The 21,219-nt window shown below is 37.6% G+C and overlaps 1 protein-coding gene across 2 annotated transcripts in view; it reads right to left on the minus strand.

Annotated features, from left to right (window-relative positions):
- CRB1 (crumbs cell polarity complex component 1) overlaps nucleotides 1–21,219 on the minus strand; it is a 122,463-nt gene that overhangs the window by 43,656 nt on the left and 57,588 nt on the right. For both annotated transcript variants that reach the window (XM_076337992.1, XM_076337991.1), the window contains exons 6-7: nucleotides 4,461–5,414; nucleotides 377–927 (exon numbers count right to left, since the gene is read on the minus strand). In XM_076337992.1, the coding sequence (XP_076194107.1) occupies nucleotides 377–927; nucleotides 4,461–5,414 (1,505 nt within the window). The remainder of the gene's footprint in view (nucleotides 1–376; nucleotides 928–4,460; nucleotides 5,415–21,219) is intronic.

The following is a 21,219-nucleotide window of genomic DNA, read 5'->3' on the forward strand; positions in this document are numbered from 1 at the left end:
GAGGCAATCTAAGTATGAATAAAAGCTGGTGGACTCCCAACTCTAAGGATGGGGGACTGTTTGGCAAAAAGGAGAATTCTGTTTATTCCAGATGGAAAGTGATAAAGACCAGTATTATGACAGCACAGCATATTCAACAATTGGTGAAAAACAGTATTTCAACCTTAAAATATTTTAATTCTCCCCTTTACAAATACATTTTCCTGCTGATATTCATCATATATAGCATAACTCAACAAAATCTGCTCTTTCTAGCATTTTTACATATTTTCCTAAGATGTCATTATCATCAACTAATGTATGGGAATGTACGAAAAATTAAAAGAAATTCCCCATTATTAACATGTGAAAATGTTCTGAAAAATGTCATTCTTACCTTGCAGAGGTTGTCACCAGTGCAGCCTTGGGTGACATTGATCAGAGTTCGGTTCATAAGAGAATCCAGTGGATTGGTGATGGGGAAGAATTCTAGTGGCTGGTTATTCACTCTTACATCCTGGATGCAGCCTTTGAAATACCTGCCATTTCTATCAGTTTCTTTGTTATCTGGTAGGCCTCCAATGTAAAGAATATCCTTACTTTGGATGGTTAGTACTGGAGTAGAAATAAACCCTAGGTATTGAGAGGACTGGAACAATTCCATCTTATTTGGTTCTATTTTTAATGTTATTAAGTAAAAGTTTCCATCATTCATGGAGTGTTTCCCTAATAACTTCATGGAATTTAGAGCTAACATTGTGAGTTTCCCACCTTCCAAGTAGACTCTTGCGTAGAGGTAAGTACTGTTTCTCAAAGCCAGTAACAAGCCAGAATATTTGCGTGTTCGGACAAACATTGATATGTTCAAATTTTCATTCTGAGTGGCACCAACAGAAAAAGCAGCATAGCCTGCAGAGTCCTCAGATCCAAACCGGCCTGGAATGTACTCTTGAGGTTAGAGATATGGGAAAAGATAAAAAAAAAAAAAGAGAAGAAGGGAGAAAAATAAAATAGTTAGGGCTAAATGACAGGGGAGCCAATGCAGTGATCAAATAGCTGCTTCTGGTAATATTTACGTATGGAAGTAAGATGTGCTGGTATTTATGGATGAATAAAGACTTGATCCAGCTGTAAATAGCTTCTACTTCAAAACTCCTGTTGGCTTCCATGGCTGTAGCATTAAGCCCCAGTACAGGACCAGATGTTATATTATTTGGCATATTTTTCTCCTTTATCATGCTCTCTGTAATGCTGCGTTTTCAAATGGTTAAACAAGGGCAGATTTCTACAGTTTCCTGGATTTGTCCTCAGAAAGATCATTTTGAAAAGAACCTAGAGGCTTTGATGACCATGGAAGTTAATGTAATTCTGGAACTTTATGATATTTTTTGCACTGATTCTAACTGTAGAAATAGCCGAAAGCTGCTCAGCAAACCCTTCTTGTGTAAAACCTCCAAATAGGGCACCTATTTGGTGCTGCGTGTACTCCCCAGTTCTCTGACAGACTTTCTGTTGCTGGGGTTCAACACGTGCTCATATATATCAACTTGTATCCCGTTATGAATCCTGCTCAGCCCTGTGAGTGCCCATAATGCTATGGTGTCGTGGAGGAAAAATGATCCAGGATCGAGTAAGCCTTTTTCTCTTTTTTTTTAATGCTTATCAATTAAAACGATTAAACCAAAACCATCTGTCTCTCTCCCTTACTCTTTATTTTCAGTAATGATTTTCAGACTTATAAGGATACTAAATACATAGCCCAAACCGTATTTTATTCTGAGGAATCATCTCATTAAAGCACAACAAAGTGTTTCTATTTTTACACTTTAAGTTTCGTGATCTTGTCCTCAATATTATAGACTTCCTGCCTAAACACTTTCAAGAGCTATTTTTAATATATCAAATTCATAGAAAGAATAAACCAAGCTTTTTTTAAATGCTCAAATAACTAAAGAGTCAGTCCTCTTTTGTGCAGTAAAACTCCTAGAGCAAGACCTCATAGGCCAAGTTTCTGCCTGCAGCACTACTTTTTTTTATGACTACATTAAAAAACCCAATGAAAATAGGGGACTGACTGTGAAGCCCCAACAGACCCTTAATAACCACCCTGCACTGCTATGTGGCACAGTAATATTATTTAGCAACAGGAATAAATGCCTTACTTGTTCCTAAACAGACAATTTCATAAATAAATTAAATTTGAAATATTTTAATTCTGTGAATAAGATTACCTATATATCTACATCTGCTTGTTAAAGCTGTGGTATGTAAAAATAAACATTTGTTGAAATGGGTGTTTTGAGGCATTAAATCTCTTTAAGTTATATCTTCTCTGTAAGGTGGTACTAGAGACTGAGACATTTTTTCATGAGGGTAAAAGGAAAATTTCTGCTGGAATGAGGATTACACATTTGTAGTATTAGAAGGAAACATTAACCTTCAAAAAGGTATTTCATGTTTACGATTACTTTGTTACATTTCTCTCTATTTATAAATATACATATATATCTCATCAATCTGATCTGTTTGATGAGATGGCTAGCATCACCTTGGTCAATATTAACCTCTTGGGTCACAACATCTGGATGTTGATCAAAATGAGTCAACATCTGTTTGTTATTTTGTATATGTAGAGAAAATATTGCCTCTTGTCAATTAAATACTTGGCAGCAACTTTTCTTCAAAAAGACACTAGCATTTCTTATGTTGTCCTTTACCGCAAGTCTCCCCCACTCTGCCTTTTAAGGAACCTGCCACAGTCTTTTAAGTATGGCATATATCTAGAACCTATGTATCAAAATGGCATGATGCCATGATTTGCAAGGAATATTGTGGTCAGCAGGAAAAAAAATATAATGCATGCTTTCTAATCATTCTCAACAGTTCTAATGCCAGTATAAGCCTCTCCTGGCCCTGACTGGTTTTAATTTTGCTTCATATAAGGAGGCAAACATATTTACCAGATGTTGTCCTATACTCCAAAGTTGCTTTCCAAATCTTTGGATAAATTACAGCTAGACTTCAAAGAAGTCTGTTACAATTACCTCTCAGACTTTGTCATTTTGCAATAAAATCCAAAAGAAAAACTATTGAAAAGTATTGATAACTATTAAGTATAGCATACAAAATGAAATTGTATTTAAACATTTTGAAATGTATTTCAAGCTACAGCTTTCTGCAGCAATGCATTCAATAAAGCCCTGGGGCCAGTCGTTCAACTGATGTAAATCAATGCAGCTTCACTGGCGGCAGTGCAGCTACGCCAGTTTACACCAGTTTAGGATCTGTCCATTCCAATCTGACCATGGCTCTGCTGTTGCACTTCATTTTTTCCAGTCCACTTGGCAAATACATATACATAAATATATGTATGTATGTATATGTGTATGTATGTATTTCTTCCTCCCTAAACATTGCTATGATTGACCACGTGTGGATGGTTAGTAAGGGGGCAAGAGGGAAGCAGGGGCAAGGGCGCTGCATGGAAGACTCAGTCCTGTACAATTTTCTTAAACAAAACTGCTTGTTTGAAATCCCTAGAACTTTTGCTGAGGAAGGATTGCAAAGTCCACCCCAAAATGTTCCCAAGATGTGCTGTATTTATAGTTCCAGAGGGTTTCACACACCAGATGCAGTATAGCAGGGAGCTGGGCAGGGACCTCCTGTTGTCCTTCCACTTTGCCTCAGCCTGCGCTTGGAAAGATCATTTGTAGCAGGGAAAGTGCTACGGGGATCTGCAGCTTTTGTATTCCTGCTCGTCACTGCCAAAGAGGTTGTTTGCTGAGCTGTGCTCTTTTGTCCACTGAGACATGGACACGTTTCCCTCTGCTCACCAAGCAGCTCTCTGCTAACAGCCGCCTTTGTTAGCGGTTGTCCAGAGCTGCCTTGGGACCAGCTGAGAGATGAATGGGCCCTGTTTCCAGCCTCTGAAGCCCTGCCTTCTCCTTGGGCTAATCAGATTAAGTTAATAGTATAATCTTGTTCATTTTTTAAAATTGGAATATGTCTTTTTTTAACTTGCAGTACTTTTGCTTGCCTTTCATTGCCTTAAATGAGTTTCTTTATAAAAGCCTAGAGATCTTGAGGATAAAATTTTCAAAGAATGCTTTGAAAGTAAGACTTAAACTCCAAGTGACTTGGTTGCTTTCTAAATTTTACTCGGGGTGCATAACCTCCAGTGAACTACAGTTTTTCCAGAGTTTATGGTGTGCTAAGAGCACTAAGAAGATTTTAAAACTGGATGAGTGGAATCCACCAGTTTAGCCTGACTTTTTTTGTCAGGCTGAAAAGCAACCTTCCTGGGAAAGTAACTAGAAAATAACGAAGGCATGCTACTCCTAACCTCTTGCACTTTCTTACCAGTTGACATTAAGCTCAGAGATCCTAAGGGTCATGCCATTTCAACACCAGGTAAATAGGATTGTTTATGATCACGTTTTCAGCAACCACTTAAACCACAAATGCCAACAGCATTCCCTTACCTGTTGCACAGCTTGGCCCTGTGTACGGCCGGTAGCAATCGCAGCGGTAGCTCAGCCACAGGTTGGTACAGCGTCCTCTGTTCTGACAAGGGTGGGTTTCACACCAGTCCTTTTTAGTACATCCTGTCCTGACATTTAAAGATGATTCAGGTGATACGTTCTCTGGAGTAATAACATTCAAGTCTATTTCAATGTCCTGGAGACAGCCTACAAATGAAGGTGCAGAACGTATATTATAGATGTTAAGTAGAGAGCTGCCGCTAATGTTCCCTACTGGTAAGCCGCCCAAAAACGTGCTCTGAAATGCAATCATCACGTGATCGTTATCTATCATAGCAGACGTTTTATTTAGACACGATTCTATACAAGAGCTGTCAAGCAAATGAAGAGTAACAGCTCTTGCCAAGGTTACCTCCACTGAATGCCATTCTCCATCACTGACATTATGTGAAATATGCAAAAGAGCCTGTGGCTGCTTATTGACTTGCACGGATAAGTGTAAGTAGCCATTCAGTAACTCCAGCTTCGCGAATGTATTTTTCTCCCCTCGGTAAAACAGAAAAGCTGTAGGTTGCACAGTTTGAAACCTCAGGTTTATATTATAGAAAAATTCCTTTTTAGGGATCAGGGGATTCTTCAACAAAAGGAAACTGTTTCCTTGAAAAGAAAAGGTGGTTACAGTTTCACAGTGTATTCCTGTATACCCAGGTGAACATACACAGCTGAATCCGTGTTGGCCATTTTTTAAATGTGGGATACATATTCCATTGTTTTGGCATTGCTGATCAGTACAGCCATGGAGAACTTCTGTACAGTTCCAGCCACCATAATAAATCCCTTCTTTGTCTGCAGGTGGGCAATGGCAAGTGTAATTCCCAGGAAAATTCTCACAGATTCCACCATTTTGGCAAGGGTTTGTGTGACATTCGTTGATGTCTTCATCACAGTGAGTACCTGAAGAATAAACAAAGAATTAGATATTCTGGATTGGATAACCAGAGCCCAAAATGACATTTTTAATAACATGTGTTTTATTAAATTATTTTTAATTAGAGGGAAATGTCTTGATAAATAGATGATGGACTCACAAGTCTAAAATATGTTAAATATAAAAATACCATTCACATGCCATGGTTTTTGTGTGCAAAGTTTTATATAAACACTGTAGCGATAATCACATTTTGGAGAAAAGAACCAAACAAATTGACAGTTTTGATATGGATAATGTGATGAAATTGAGATAAACATTACCTCCAAAAGATGCGATCAAGTAATTGTTTCCCACCTATTCTGTGGTAGAAATCTAGAATACTTTGAGAGGAACTGAATTATTTATCACATATAAAAAGCCAAGAATTGTTACTTAATCCATATTCATAATACAGTATGTTGGTGAGCTGCAGTATAGTCTGCTGGTCTTTTCTTCCCTTCACATTCATTCAAACAGTAGAAGAATTACAGACTAGTATTCCTGGTCCCATACGAAACATCTTGGAGCAACAATCTTCAAGTGAGAGCCACAGGACTTATAAGTACCATATGATATAGTGGGACAGACTGACAAGTAGGTGAACATCCCTGCAGAATGTACGTACAGTGAGCTGGCTATCTGAAGAATGAAACTCAGGGAGTAAGGAGGGAGCTGCACAGTGTGACAATAAGAAATCCAAAGGAGAGCTTAAACCTACATCCTGTCGGTGGTCTGGGCAAGATGCAGTGAGATGCACCCCGTCCACAATGAGTGGGCAGTTGCCACATTTCAGGGTTAGGTGCGTACTGCAGTTGTTCACGAATGAACAACGGATCTTAATTCTTCCAAAAACAAGGCAGCAGTGACTTCTGGTCTGTCAGCCATGGTCTCATACTGTGAGGAGAGTTCACTTGGGACGTGAGGATCTGAGAGAAGCTGTTGGAGGGGTTTGAACCTGTATGTCCCAGCAGAATATTCCTGGTACCGTGTATCTACAGTGGAACTTTCTTTACCTCTCCTATACACAAAATATAAAGCAAGAAAAGATGAAAGGCATATTTTCTCAAACGTCTCAGAGCTTAGTGATGACAGCACTTCCGTAGAAGATGAGCAATACAGACTCATGTTTCCTTTCCTTTCATGTAATACTTGGCTTCTGGTATATTGGGTAAAAGGAGAGCTCCTCATCTCAACGTCATGGTAATTTGATAGATGTGACCTAAGTATGTATACTGGATCAGACTTCACAAAGAAAAACAAGTCTATTCCTCTTGTAAAACTAATCTGTTTATCCCTCTGCACTGTTGTTCATCTGTAAAGTGGTAATTATAGTAACTTCTCCCTTGAGCAATGAAGTGACCGATATGTATGCAATGGATCAAGGAAAATCTGTTTCTTATCTCCCTTGGAAGCAGTCAAAATACCCAAATACTTTTTTGAATACTCATGCTAAGTGCAACTCCTAATACTTCCACTTCCCTTCATAGTTATTCTAGAGAAAAATAAGAAAGGCTTTGCAGTTAGTTTTCAAACTAGTATCATCAGCACAAAGTAGTTAATAGACATAATTATGCCTGTCCCCACAGCAAAACTGGTGCCTGTAAATGACATAATGAGGTATGCTGAGGCTCACAGAGTTGCAGCTAGGTACCAGGCACCACACCTAGCTTTACATACAAATTCGCATCAAGCTTTATTTTTACAGCAAAACGCAGCCATTTTTCATGGAAAATTACAGAGCAGCATTCAGCCACAATGAATTGCTTCAAATAGCAGTAGATAAATGTAGTTACTCAGGCTAATTCCTTGCCTGTCCACTTTATTCAATCACAGTTGTAACTAGACACATCTCAGAGAGCGGTAAGTTACTGGAGAGCCAGAAGGGAACTGAGAATTGGTTGATATTTGTTTGAAAGATTACCCAGAGTGAAGCAGTCATAGCATGTATATGAAAGGCTCTCTCCACAGTGATCCTCCTCACTCATCAGTCTTCAATTATAGCATATAGTTTCTACTTGAAGCTTCAGATTATCAAACGCAGCTAGTGCTATCTCCCTGATCTGGCAGTGGGGTTTAACAGTAGCAGTCTCTCTCTGTTTTCCAGCCAGGCTCATATTTATTCCAACATGAGATGTCTATGTATACCTTAATGTGTAGTGGCATCTGGCAGAAATATGACTCATTGGGACTGACTTTCTCAAAGTGAAGTGCACTTTCCAAACCGTTACTGACTGGGGGCCAGAACGATGTCTGCTTTGCCCAGTTTGTGTCAATTTCTGTGTTAGCAACTTGTCCTGCTTTTGCTATTCTAGTACACAAAAAGTGAAGTTACCATGAGCTGTTTCTGTTTTGCTCAATATTTTAGTACATCTCCCGCCTCATATTGCTCCCTTCCCTGCTTTGACATCAAGAACAGTATGTCCACAGGTCTTGTGTACAACTTAGTCTCAATGTGACGGCTGTAGAAAGGCAGGTCTCTTCAGGTTTTTGTGTCAGAGATAAAAATTAGTGCAGCCTAGAAGCAGTAGGATCAGGGATGTACTTAGCCTTGTCATAGGGCTTCAGAGTGGTCAGAGCATGCTTAAGGATTTATAGTCTGGGAGCTCCTATAAAACCTTTCATAGAAAAAATCAGCATAGTGAATGGCTAGATACTTAGTTGCTGCATTTTCAGTAATGCGTGATGACTCTGTATTTTAGTTTATTATCCCACAGCACCTGCGAGGCATCACCTTTGCCTTGTAGCTTGTGGTCTGAGTCACACCTTGCAATAGTGACTTGTCTCTGGAAAGGATGAAACAGATGCGTAAACTGAACCCAACTTTACAATAATGTTTAGTGTCTGTGTTGTTCTCTACTTCGTCAAATTAGACATAAAATTAATGAAAGGATTTCATGAGAATGCTAAACTTCTTTGGAAATCATGTATGTTTCTACTTTTAAATTTAGATAACACATTTGATCACAAAAGCATCAATGTCTAATAAAGAAATAAAATTAGTTTTATGAGGAGGTACACATATTATTGTTAGTGTATTCCTTGCCTACAGGAAATGAATAACATCAGTTACTAAATACAAAGTGACTATCATAGAGCCACTTAAATACGTGTAATTTCATAAGCATTTCAGTGTCTGAACACAATGCTTATTTTTTAAGTAATGGTGTTAATAATGTGTTGCAAAGTAATTATTTTGCGGGGTTGTGTGTGTGTATATATATACACACATGTGTATACACTTACATCTATACACCTACTATTTCATAATAAGATTATCTCAAACATAAATATAGGTCACACCAAAAGACAAATAATAAGCCATTTTTTCATACCAAGAATAAATAAATCAGCTGTTCTTACAAGTGGTGTTGATAATGCTTGTTATCTGCCAATTGCTATACAAGCAAAGACCACTGTCACTCAAGATAAAAGCACTCTAGATAAAAGGATTAGTCAATATTTATAGAACTGTATAAGCAGTTCAAATAGCTTAGACTGGAGGAGAAGTTTAGCATGTAAAAAAAGCTATTCTCAAAAGATGTAAGACATACCAAAAGCAAGTGCAAGGAGATCTATTATTTTCTTTTCAGTGGTTACATGCATTAGCTCAGCTAAATGTGTTTGTGTTTTTAAAGTAAAAAGTAAAGTAAAACCATTCAGCATTTTCTCTTCTAAATACATTACACACCTACCTAAAATTTCAGATACTGTGAATATTTTTATCATATTTTTATAGATAATGATTACTGTTTCCTCCTGTGAAGTTTTATTCAAACCAGAGATGAAACAACTCCTTTGACTCAGTTTGATAACACCACTCATATCTGTCTCCTTTTTTCACTTACACATTATTACTATAGGGTAGCTATTTTCTAACTGTTAACCTCTTAATTAAACTATCTGTTTCAAATTTAGCAGCAAAGATTTCCCGCAGAAGCAGGATGACAAAAGCAATTATTCAAGCATAATTCTGCTGAATGCCACTAGTTTTCATTTTGATTAAACAATTATAAAAATATTATCCAAGTTACACTTTTTGATACAAAAAAGTTGGTTAAAAATCTGTTTACAGCCTTCTGCCTTTCCAGTTCCTTGACACTATATAAATATCAAGCAAATACAAGCAAGCAGTCTGGATAGATACTACACATTCAATACAGTCTAAAAGTGCACATATAGCTTCACAAAAAGAAAATATTTACCTGTAAACATTGTCATTAAAATGATGTAAACCTGTATCCTAGTTGCAACCATCTTTTTCCAAAGGAAAAAGATTGTTTAGCACTTAAGCAGTCCACAAAGTAAGTTTCTGTAAAATTCAAAACAGTTCTTAGTATAAAGGCTTCCTTTCCAGGATTAGCTTGCTCCACTTCTGTACCTGCTGATGTAGTCTGATGGTGTATTTTGCCCAAGCCAGATCAACAAGGCTTAAAGTAAGACTCATTAAACTGCTTACGCAATAGATATGTATTCTACTTAAATTCTTTTTCAGCATGTTCTGTCCAAGTGTGCTCACACTAAGCTTTGATTATGTTTCACAGAAAGGTATATTTTTAGGAGCTGTTCAAAATTGATTTGTCACTTTTTGTTGTTTTACAAGGTGTTGTTTTTTAAGACCATATTTTCTTTCATTTTCAAGAGGTTTGTTAACCCAGATCAACTCTTTCATGGTCACTGTCATTCAGAGAAACTGTACATCTCAGTAAGCAGATAGAAAAGACCTAAAATTGTATCTTGTTTCTTTATTTTATAAAGTATTTTTGTTCCATTGGCTATCATTATACTACTTAATGGAAATTTATGTCTGTAGATTTTTGAGTGTGCTGAAGACAGGGAAAAAACATTTTCTTTCTTCAGCTCTTGAACAAGACATTTTGATTTGGACCTAATTTAATGAAAGGAAAACAGAGTTCAGGAGACTGAACTACTTATTTCTGTGATAATTTAAGCAGCAGACTTTTTTTTTTCATTATACTTTATTTAGATGATGAATTGCTTAAAATATTGCTAGAGCAATATCTCTTTGTGTAATTTGTGAAATAATTATAATGCAAGAGAGTCTTTCCCTGGGTTGGTATTTATACCATCTAACTGGCATATGTCAAACTGTGGATTCAGATCTTTGTTTTGGCAGTCTCCCATTTTAAAACTTCAACAATGGATCCTGAAGTGTCTCTCAGCCTGTCCCCAAGAAAATGTTGATTTTTGGCAAACATGTTTTTCAATTCCTTCTTCTCCCTTAACTCATTTATTCATTAATTAGGAAATTCCTGACCTTGTGTCAAATTTGTTTCTAGGTTCACCAAAAGACTCATACACAGAATACAATTTTGGATTCATTTAATCTACAGTTCACAATTGCTTTTATGGCGATGCTCAGAAAACTGCTTCTCCTTCCAGCCTCTGATAGAGGCATTGAGTGATTTTTCCTATAATAAATTCAAAGACCATGGGGTAAGAATGTCATCCAGACTCTTTGAAAGGTAAGTAAGGAAGCTTTAAACAAAATAAAGTTCATGTTGATAAGTTTGTATGCATGTACTTTACTAGTAGTGCTTATCAGATGTCTCATGCTACAGCTTGAAGTTTAATACGCATTTTTATTTTGAAAATAACAATAAAAAGTTGGAGGTTCTTGGTAATTGTCAGTCCTTTTGCACTATGACCCTGATAAATGTTCTGAGGTAAGATTATGAACATATACACTGTCAAAAAGTTGGGATAGGCGTACACTATTACAGCTCAGTGAAAACATGGAGTTGATGACACTCCAAGACAGAGGAACTTCATGCCAGGATATTTAGCAAACTGCCTGAAGCCATGTCAGAACCGCTAGTCAGTGTTTTGAACAAACCTGTCAAGAACAAGTGGGTTACAGAAGGTGGTAGTTACTCTAATTACAGTAAGGGTTTGATACTGTCTTTAATAACATTCTCATACACAAACAAAGGAGGAAGATCTACGTGGAACCACCATAAAGGGGGTATAAAACTTGTGTAATCCTGCCCAGAAAGTAATTGTCAGAGGTTGCCTGTCAAACTGGGAGGCTCTATTGAGTATGGTTTGGATTGTCCTGGGTTTGCTCTGGTCGGTGTTTTCATAAAAGATGTGGATGATGGTATAGAAAGTTTGCTTATTAAGTTGTCTGATAAAGCAGGGTTAAGTAAAACTTTTGAGTGCGTTAAAGACAAAATTATCTTTATAGGTGAACATAAGAAATTGAAGAAATGGTCTGAAAAATACTGGATTCAATTCCAGAAGGACTCATTCAGTTTCTATAGTCTCAGGCCCGAATAACCAGCAATCAGGCGGAACAATAGTTCCAGTTTACAAAACCTTGGTCACGCCTTAGCGGGAATACTGAGCCCACTTTTAGTTCTGCATTGCAAGGAAGATTTGGTTCAACTGCAGAGAATTCAGAGGAGAGCAATGAGAATAATCACAGGTCTAGAAAATTGTGAGGAGAGAGGCTTGTGAGGAGAGACTAAAACAGTAGGGCTGTTCAGTTGAAAAGCAGATGAAATGGGACACGGTAACAGTCTTTCAGTACAAAAAAGAGAGCACACTGTTCCCTGATACCACAGTAACCGAGTGAAGAAGTCATGGGTTTGACCTGCACTAAGGAAGATCCAAGGCACACTTTAGGAAAATATTTCTAATGATAATAAGACAAGAAAGCCTTGGCATAAGATATCCACTGGGAACCACAAGGTCTATTTTGGATCCTTAAAAATAGGTTAGAGACAAAAGTGCAGTGCAACACGAGTCAGCTGATCCTATCTTAGACACATAGATAGCCCAAATGATACCTGCATGTCTGTCCCTTCCAATTCTATTTTTTCCATGTTTCTGTGATTTCCTTGAATAAAGTAATTCCCAGCAACTGAGCTGTAGATGTGTCAAACTATACATGCACATACATGTATCTATACACATATACATATAAAATGCAAGTAGGAGTAAACCTTGGAGAAACTCAAATTGTATTATACCCTTTAGAATATGCTTCATGGAAGACAAAGACAAAGAGTTTGCAATAATGCTTCCTCCACCTATATTTTACAGTTTTGGAAATGTCTGTTACAAAATCCTACCTCAGGCAGAAACAACTTCTTACAAGGGACTCATTAATCCTGAGGCCAGCGGAAAGATCTGGCAAAACATACATTCTTCAGGGCACCAGGTCTTAGCAGACAATCATGAAAATTCTAACTTTGCCACATCTGTGCTGATAATTGCAAAGAGATAATTACTCTTTGCTGGAAGGAGGAAATGCACGTTCATGAGTGAGTAAGCGCAAGGAAATAAATTGACCATCTCTATGTCATCGTAATTAAAACTCATGCTTCTGGGCATAAATCAGTTGTCATGGAGGTCAGGAAGGAGGTTTTACTCTTACGTACATCAGTGTAGAGGAAGTGAGGGGTATTTAAATGGATTTTTTTTTCTCCTATTTTTCTTCAATAAAGAACTGGCTTATATTAGATATTGAACTTAATGTGACCAGTGATCTGATCTAGTATGGCAATTTTTGTTGCCATCTTAGCAGAAAAAGCTCATGCAAAATGAAGGACAGAATACAGGGCAGAGCTGGAGCACATGGAAAATTGGGTACTTTAAAATAGTAGGATAATAAGCATTTGCTAACATTGGGCTAATTTGCATGATACTTTTCGCACAGAACTCTAATTTTGTAAAGTTGTAAGACCTTGCTAGTTATTCCTTTATTTCAGACAAATTCACTATTCTGCTGTTTTTCCTCTTGCCATTTGAAATGTACATATAAAGTTAATACTGGCTAGGAAAAAAAAATAAAATAGAAATAGAGTTGAGTGACTTGGCTTAATCATTAAATATGTCACTCTAGCTGAGGGATATGGAATTCATAACGTGCTACATTCAGAATGGCATGCTGTAACTCAATCTTTTAAAATGTTGCTGGCCTGAAGCTTCACAGACTAGTTTGAGTTTTCAGTAAAAATGGATTTTTTTTAAGTAGTAAAAACCCCCAATCCCTTAATCTCTTCATTCATTAAACATTTTCTGAGAGCAAAAGTACTTGGAAATCTTTTTCCACTTGTTTCACATGTTTTGTCACACCTAAAATAGTTTTCATTTAAAAAAAAAAAAGAAAAAAAATGTACATTCTGTAGCTGATTAGTTGTTTAGTGAAATCTGGTGTGTTTATTTTATTTTATAGATATTGGAAACAGCCGACTGAGTGAAGCATTGGCTTCAGCTTCCGGGTAGATCAGCCCGCCTTTTTCACGAGCGGGCTCTGCAGACGGTGAGTGCTCCTTAGGCAAAGTTGCGTGAGCGGCGCAGCCAGAGGTCAGACACACATAGCCTGTGAATGGCAAGGGGCCATGTCCTAGAAGGGCAGCACGGCAAAACTGTTGCTTGTAGCCTACACCTTCGTCCCATATTTCGATTAACACAGCCAGCCATGTGGATCCAATTGTAGGATTAGGGTCTGAATCTGGAGTAAGGAAAAACTTGGTGAAGAAATATGTCCCTGCATGGCACTCATTTTCCTTTCATTTCCCTGCTTCTAGAGTCGGCTTTATATATAGGTAAAGAGGCAGCTGCTGTTGCGTTTGACTGATGGAGGTAAGAAAGAATATCAAACAGTGGCAGCCCAGTTTTCCCAGGCAGCATCCTTCTTGAGTGGGTTTTCTGGCTGCACTAAGGTGTATGTAGCTATGGCCACGTCATTGATATGAGCTAGGAAGGGTCGATGAGAGGAGGGAGAGCACAGGGTGTGACAGGTCAAAGTGGAGAAAGGTGATTTATGGAGGGTACCATTAAGAAAGAAGAGAAAATAGCAGGTAAGATTTTGGAGATTAAACAGATGAAAAAGTAGAGAAAAATGTGACTGGGAACTCAGTATAAAGGAAAAGAAAATACAGGAATCAGTGGTGCCCCCAAAGACACTTGTGTTGGCATTTGAGGCAGCATTCTTGTTGGACACAAAGGCATTTATGGGTAGCAAGACGAGCAAGTGTGTATGACCATTAACCTATATAGGATATGTGAGGGATGCTTAGAAAGACTGCAGATCAGAGATAAGGTCTGAGCTAAAACTGAGTGTGGAGAAAGGAGACCACAGGACCAATGCTAAAAACAAAAACAAAAGACTGAAAAAAAAATTAGAAAAAAACCAGTCATAGATTTTTTGTAATAAAATAAAGAGAGTCATGTGTGATGGAGGAGAGAAATCAATTCACAAAAAGACAGAATCATAGAAAAATTTAGATTGTAAAGGATCTTTGAAGGTTTTCTGGTCCAATGTTCCACTCAAAGGGTCAGGACATCATCCAGAGAAGAAATTGGAATAGTGGGTTTCAGAGAATTTGATTAGTTTATACCTGATTATGGACCAGATATTTGGAAGCCAAAGAAAGATATTTGGTGTTCTGCTTTCAGTATGTTTTTTGTGTGTTCTTTAAGTTGTAAAAAGAGTATATATAATTCAGGAATTTTTCATGTTTTACCCTTTAGAAAACTGTGGTAAGACTGTCAAATTCAAAGCATTAATGATCTGATTTGCATTTTTTGTGGATTTATGAGCTTGTACATACAGATGATGTGTGTGCATGTGAACTGAAGTATATCCAGAGGGATCTTAAAACAACCAATACCTTTGAGTTGTTTAATTAGATCACACAAGGTCATATTTCATTGACTTGAAAATCTGTTTGGAGCATATGATTCACTTCGGAGTTGGAAAACAAATTAATTTTCAGTCCTACAAACACTTAAGGGCTTTAAAAGAGTGCTTGCTGTTGATGAACACATCCATTGAGAAACGTATGCTGTGTCTAGTCTCCCCGAAAAGGGATTTTCTACCTTGTCTCTTGGCTGCTTCCTATTTGTTTTAACTGAGGTAGGCAAGCACAGCCACTGTGCTGTCTAGTGTGAAATGGCTTCTGCCCTGGAATCGATGCTTTGAAAATATTCAGTCATTTGCAAGATTTTCTCATTTTGTTAAAACCAATGTAAATCTCCACAACACACAAAAGTGACTGTGTTTACATAACTTCATTGTCAGTCCATATTGAAACAAACTGAAAAAGCCAGTAGGCTAGAAAATCATAGTTTTAATAGGGCCTATAGAGCTTGACTGAGAATGGAGACCTGAGAATAGGAAAATATGAAATATGAATGTGTGAACATACGTAACACATTTATGCTGTGTGTATTTTGAGCTGTGCATAGCTGTATAAATAGCATGAATATGATCTGTATTTATGCTGTGTATAATTACACTTCTCTATTCCTACAGTATATATTTGTACATAATTTATTATCATTTTAAATACAGAAAAACAAGTCTTTTACCCTGAACTACCCACTTCCACAATTTTTTATAAGGCAATTACTCTACCTGATGTATGTTTTCTTTCCCGTATAAATAGCTGTGACTTGCTATAGAGCAGATGTAGATGCAGAAGACAGACTTTGGACTGTGAGCTTTCAATCAAAATCCCTATCAATGGGAATGGCAGACGATCATACCTCTTTTGACTTCAGCAGCAGTGTTCATTTCTCTCGTTCCTTCCAATGTTAGTTCTTTTGCACTGTAAAAACTCATCTAAACAATGGCTCTGTTTATCCAAGGTTTCATATGCTTAACAGATCTTGAAGCTGAGAAGCGTGAGACCAAAAGTAGCTTCACTTTCGTTAGGTCACATAACAATCCCAATGGCAATGGGATAGCATGGACTTCAGCTGGGATTGTGACTGGGATTAACTCAGTCGGCTGTTTCCAATATCTCTAAGACAGCCATTGACTTCTGGCTGTCTTATTGGGGGATTTCCTGGGTCATAGTATGCGTATGTGATTTACCTAGATTAAGTCTAGTTTTTATATGTCTTTATATGTTACAGTTAACTTCTGTAGCTGTGCAGACATATTTGCAGTACAGCATTTAAATAATTTTCTTTATTTGTTACTATAGAGAGTGATTGAACGTGATGTTCTGGCCTCATAAACAGGACTAATAACAGATTATGAACCCTCTTTCTTAAGAAAAAATAGTGCCCATAGGACAGTGGCTACAGCTATAACTGTATTGATCATTATGATTTTCTGTAATAGTGTCGTGTTGTTAACACAGCCAGACTCGAAGAATTACAGCGGTGGGAGAGCAATCTGAATCAGATCCACCGAATCTATTTCTAGCAGTTAATTATCAGTACAAATTAGCTGTCTATACTAGGCTTTTTTTCTTCTGTCTGAGGCTGTTTATTGAAAGTGTAAAGTTCTTTGTCAACCAGGGAAGGAGTGTGCTTTCCTTAATCCATGTCTCCCTACACAATCAGCAGAATTCCTTTCCTAAGTTAATTCAAAATTTTTTTTTAAAGGGATCAGCACCCAGCTGATCAGTAAAAGGCTAGCTTAACTTCTTTGAAATTCTCCTTGTACCTGAAAAAAAATCAGTCAGGGTATCTAAACAGAAGCAGGTTGTGCCTTACTATAGTCACCTCAGAGTTTATTTCAAACAGTGCAAATGAGCAGACATAAAAATACCAGGCTTTATCACTTGTTCCTCCTATTAGCAAACACTGAATAATTAAGAGCTAGATGCTACAGGGAACAATTCACGTAAGAGTTTTTATGTAGTATAGCACATAAAATTAATTTTGGTGCTCACTTTACCAGCTTATTTTTATTACTCAGTGTCCAAACACACGTTTTATGTCCTTGAGAAGACCTTGGACCTGGGACTTATCAGTGATAATTAACTGCCAGCAAAGTATAAAACTCCTGAGTCCAATTGAACAAAAGCATTAAAGTGATCAGGGGTTTTTTTTTTTGATGGTGGATTAAAACTGGAATAATATATATATGTATACAAAATTGGGAGGAATTGTTTATACACCAGAAAGCTGTGCTGCCTTTCAGAGGGACCTCAACAAACTGGAGAAATGGGAAATCTTCAGGAACCTCATGAAGTTCTGCAAAGGGATTTGCAAAGCCCTGCACCTCGGGACAAATAACCCCATCCACTAGTACATGCTGGGGGCCGACTGGCTGGAAAGCAGCTTTGCCATGCTGGTGAACAAGTTGGACGTGAGCCAGCAGTGTGCCCTTGCAGCAAAGAGGGCCAACAGCCTCCTGGGCTCTATTAGGAATCATGTTGCCAGCAGGTCAAGGGAGGTGACTCTTCACCTCTACTCAGCACTGGTAAGACCACATCAAGTCTAGGTCTGGGCTTCCCAGGTACAAGAAGGAAGTGGACGTACTGGAGCAGGTCCAGCAAAGGACCATGAAGATGATTAAGGGATTGGAACATCTGTCATGAGGAGAGGCTGAGAGAGCTGGGGTTGCTCAGAAGTTGAAATGAAAGTAAATTTTAAAGGCAGGAGATAGCATTTCAAAGAAAAAAACACATTTAAACTTCTTCCCAATTCACCTGTTCCTTCCCCTTGAAGAACTATATATTGCCTGATCTTGCGAACATGATTGCTCTCATGCATGCAATTCTTCTTAAGACCTGATCACACAAGTGTGAGGCTCAGCTGTATAGATATCCTGCTTTTAAATTTAAAATGCTGTATGTTGTTAAATAATCCTTTATAACAGGTACAAGTGGGAAACCTGAGATGTACTTGTACTGTAGAAGTTAAGAATATTTGGATTCTTTACTCCGTTCCCCCCTCTATATAGTCTTGGCAGCATTAATGCAGGAAGGTTTAGAAGATTATGTGTACATGACAGCCTTGAGGATTTCCATCATTGTGATTTTCCTTCCAACTCTTTTTTTTTTTGAAGACCATAATGACCTATGACAACTAAGCTTTATTCTCTGTGGAGTCTGACATTGCTTCTGTTTAATGGATCAGACAGTTTGTGATACATCAGTACAAGACGCTTTCTTCCCCACGTCAACCAAGGGAACCTCTTCAATATTTCCCATCTGTGCTGACCTGTGTGATCAAGAGGTCATGTCCTGAAGTCAAACCCAGAATTGAAACACTCACTTCTACCACAGGCCAGACTATTAATGTAACCCATTTAATTTACATCAAGTTGGAACTTGACATTCAATTTCTCAGTCCAGATGCAATTATTTTTTAAAGGAACATGCCAACAATATTGCTTGGCTTAGAATAGTGAAAGTTCAAAAGGGTAAAAAACATTTCACACCATAAATAAAGAATTGATTATACTTGAAAACAAAGTTTGTAATTACTACTGACATTTCTAAGCCTAGATGAGGTGCCTTTTATGCTTTAAAAACTGATGTCATTTATGCCACTGGCATTATGGGAACCTTATGTAAGGGTCTGAAATAGTCCTTTGCTGGTATTTTAAGGATCAAGAGGAAAACATGAATGCTTTGCACAATGCTTGGCTCAAACACGTATTTTTTGTCAAGTAAGTGTGCAAAATTCATTGTGGGTGCTTAGCCTTTAGCAGGACAGGAATTCCTCTGCCTCCTTTCACGCCAATAGCTCCATCAGCAGGACGGCTGGCATAATCAGCAAAACCCAATACTTTGCGATGGAAAATTATGTTATTTTTCTTGTGTGAAAGCCAAGCCTCCAAAGTGCTAACAGATTTTAATTAGGAATAGCCCTGATCTGGGTCATCAAATTACTCTTCTGTACTTAAAACCGTAGTGCTTGTTTTTTCCATAGCTCTTACAGCTCTGAGTGGACTTTGCATGACTAGCCAAAGACCAATATCCCTGAACCCCACGTGGAAGATTCTGCTAATCAAACTGTGTAGTGCAAAAGCTAAAAATTGATGTTAAGAATTTGGATTAGCAAACAGTGTTCATCACAAAGTCTTTGAGAAACAGCATCTTCCAGATCAGGCTCTAATGACTGCATTGAAATATCAGCCAAAACTAGATGTTACTAACGTGTAGTAGATGCTACACACACACAGAGAGTATTTCATGCCCCCTCTACTGGCTAATAGGTACAGAAGGAGTACAGAGAACTTGGTTCTCAAAGAGCTCTTAGTTCTCTCAGAGCTTTGCTGGTACTAAAATACTGATGCTATTTCAAACAAATTGCTTATTTTCACATCTTAGGGCAGCTTATACTTTTTTTTGGGGGGTAATACAAATAGCAGTTTACCAAGTAAAGCCCTTTACCAAGGGTGAACAAGAATGCCATCCCACTGCTGTGGGTTATTTGGGGATGTTTATATGTGAGAAATGGTATTTCAAAGGTGTGTAAAAATCTGTGAGCATGAAAACAGAGTAGCTGTTCTCTACAAGAACAAAGTAATGAGTGGAATTACACCATTTATATTTGATGCCATAGCAAGGTAACAGCAGTCTGCATACTCTAATCTTTAAATAAATTTACTCATGCATCTTTTCATCTGAATATAGGTTAATATTCCTTGCATAACGAGTATATACAGGTTTAGCACGCAAACATTACACATTTCCCACTGTCAGAAGCCATGCAATTAAAATAATTAATTAGTAATGAAGACCAACATAAACTCTGCTTATTAACAAGCATACACATGGCATGCTGCAAATCTTGCAGAAAGGAACAAAGACAAATCTTTCATTCTTAACGCAAAACAATCCAGCCAGAAAACTGTGCACTTCAAAATAGAAAAGATGAAAGTTGTGGACCTTTTTAATCAGTGATCAAAGAAAGGCGTTCTATAAGCAAAGCAATAAAGTACTCTGAAGTAGCTATTATGTATGTGTTTACATATATATGTATGTGTGTATTAGCACATACATGTGTGTGTGTACACACATCTATACATACAGGCATATGGTTCAGAACTACTTGCCCATGTGCTATTTCTGACTGAACTCCTCCAGCTTCTCCAATGTCACTCCTGAGTTCCTCCATTACGGGGAAAAGAGAAGTAATGCCTTTTAAATGTTTGGTTGTATAATTTACTGTATTTCCAATAAACTGGATTTTAATGGGGTTCACAATGGTGAGATTATTAAGGCTGTTGTCAAAATCTTCTGTTGAGTAAAACATTGAACTATTAAATTGGGTCATTTTGTTTATCACTTGACATTTGACCTTAAATATTCCATAAATTAGAATGTATTGAGAAAGTAAAATATATTAGTCCCATAGCACAAGTCTTCTCTTTACTTTCTGCTTGTTAAGCACTTTCTCCAGATTAGTGATAACCGTATGATGTGTAGATTTAAAGAAAGTTCATTTCTGTTTGGGGAAAAGTTGTGCATCTGCTTGACTTTGCAATTTGACTGTAATTCGACCAGAACAATGTAGGCTTATACAATACAATGCTAAAAAGCATACACTGTAAAGTACCTCCTAAGATGGACAATCAAATTCTTAAGAAGACGAGCGAAGTTCTGCTGTCAGTTTAGTATGTGCAATACCTTTGATTTCACCACTGCGTGGTTATCACTTAGACCACACTTTAAACTCTACTTTCATTAGTGGTTGTCTTTGCCATTGGATGTATGTGTATATGCAAGAAATACCTCTCTTTACGAAACATATAGGATCAACTGTAATGGCAGAGTGCACTAGACACATAGAACTAGCATTAGGATATGTATCAGGAGATACACAGGAGTTTCTGTTTATATTAAGGAAATGAAGATTACTGTTTTTTCAACAACAGGAAAAGTAAGGCAAAGTGAGCCTATGTTCAGTTCCAGACTGCATAACATGTTGCTGGGCTGGAGGCACAGCAAGCAAGAAATGAAAAGGCCAGAGAGATTGTTCAATAGGGAAAGATGGAACCGAGCAGGTTCATAAACTCAGCCAAGAGGTGGCAAAACTGGATTGTAGGAGACTATAAATATCTGAGGT

The sequence above is a fragment of the Aptenodytes patagonicus genome, chromosome 5, assembly GCF_965638725.1.
Source record: "Aptenodytes patagonicus chromosome 5, bAptPat1.pri.cur, whole genome shotgun sequence".
In the NCBI taxonomy this organism is placed as follows: Eukaryota; Metazoa; Chordata; class Aves; order Sphenisciformes; family Spheniscidae; genus Aptenodytes; species Aptenodytes patagonicus.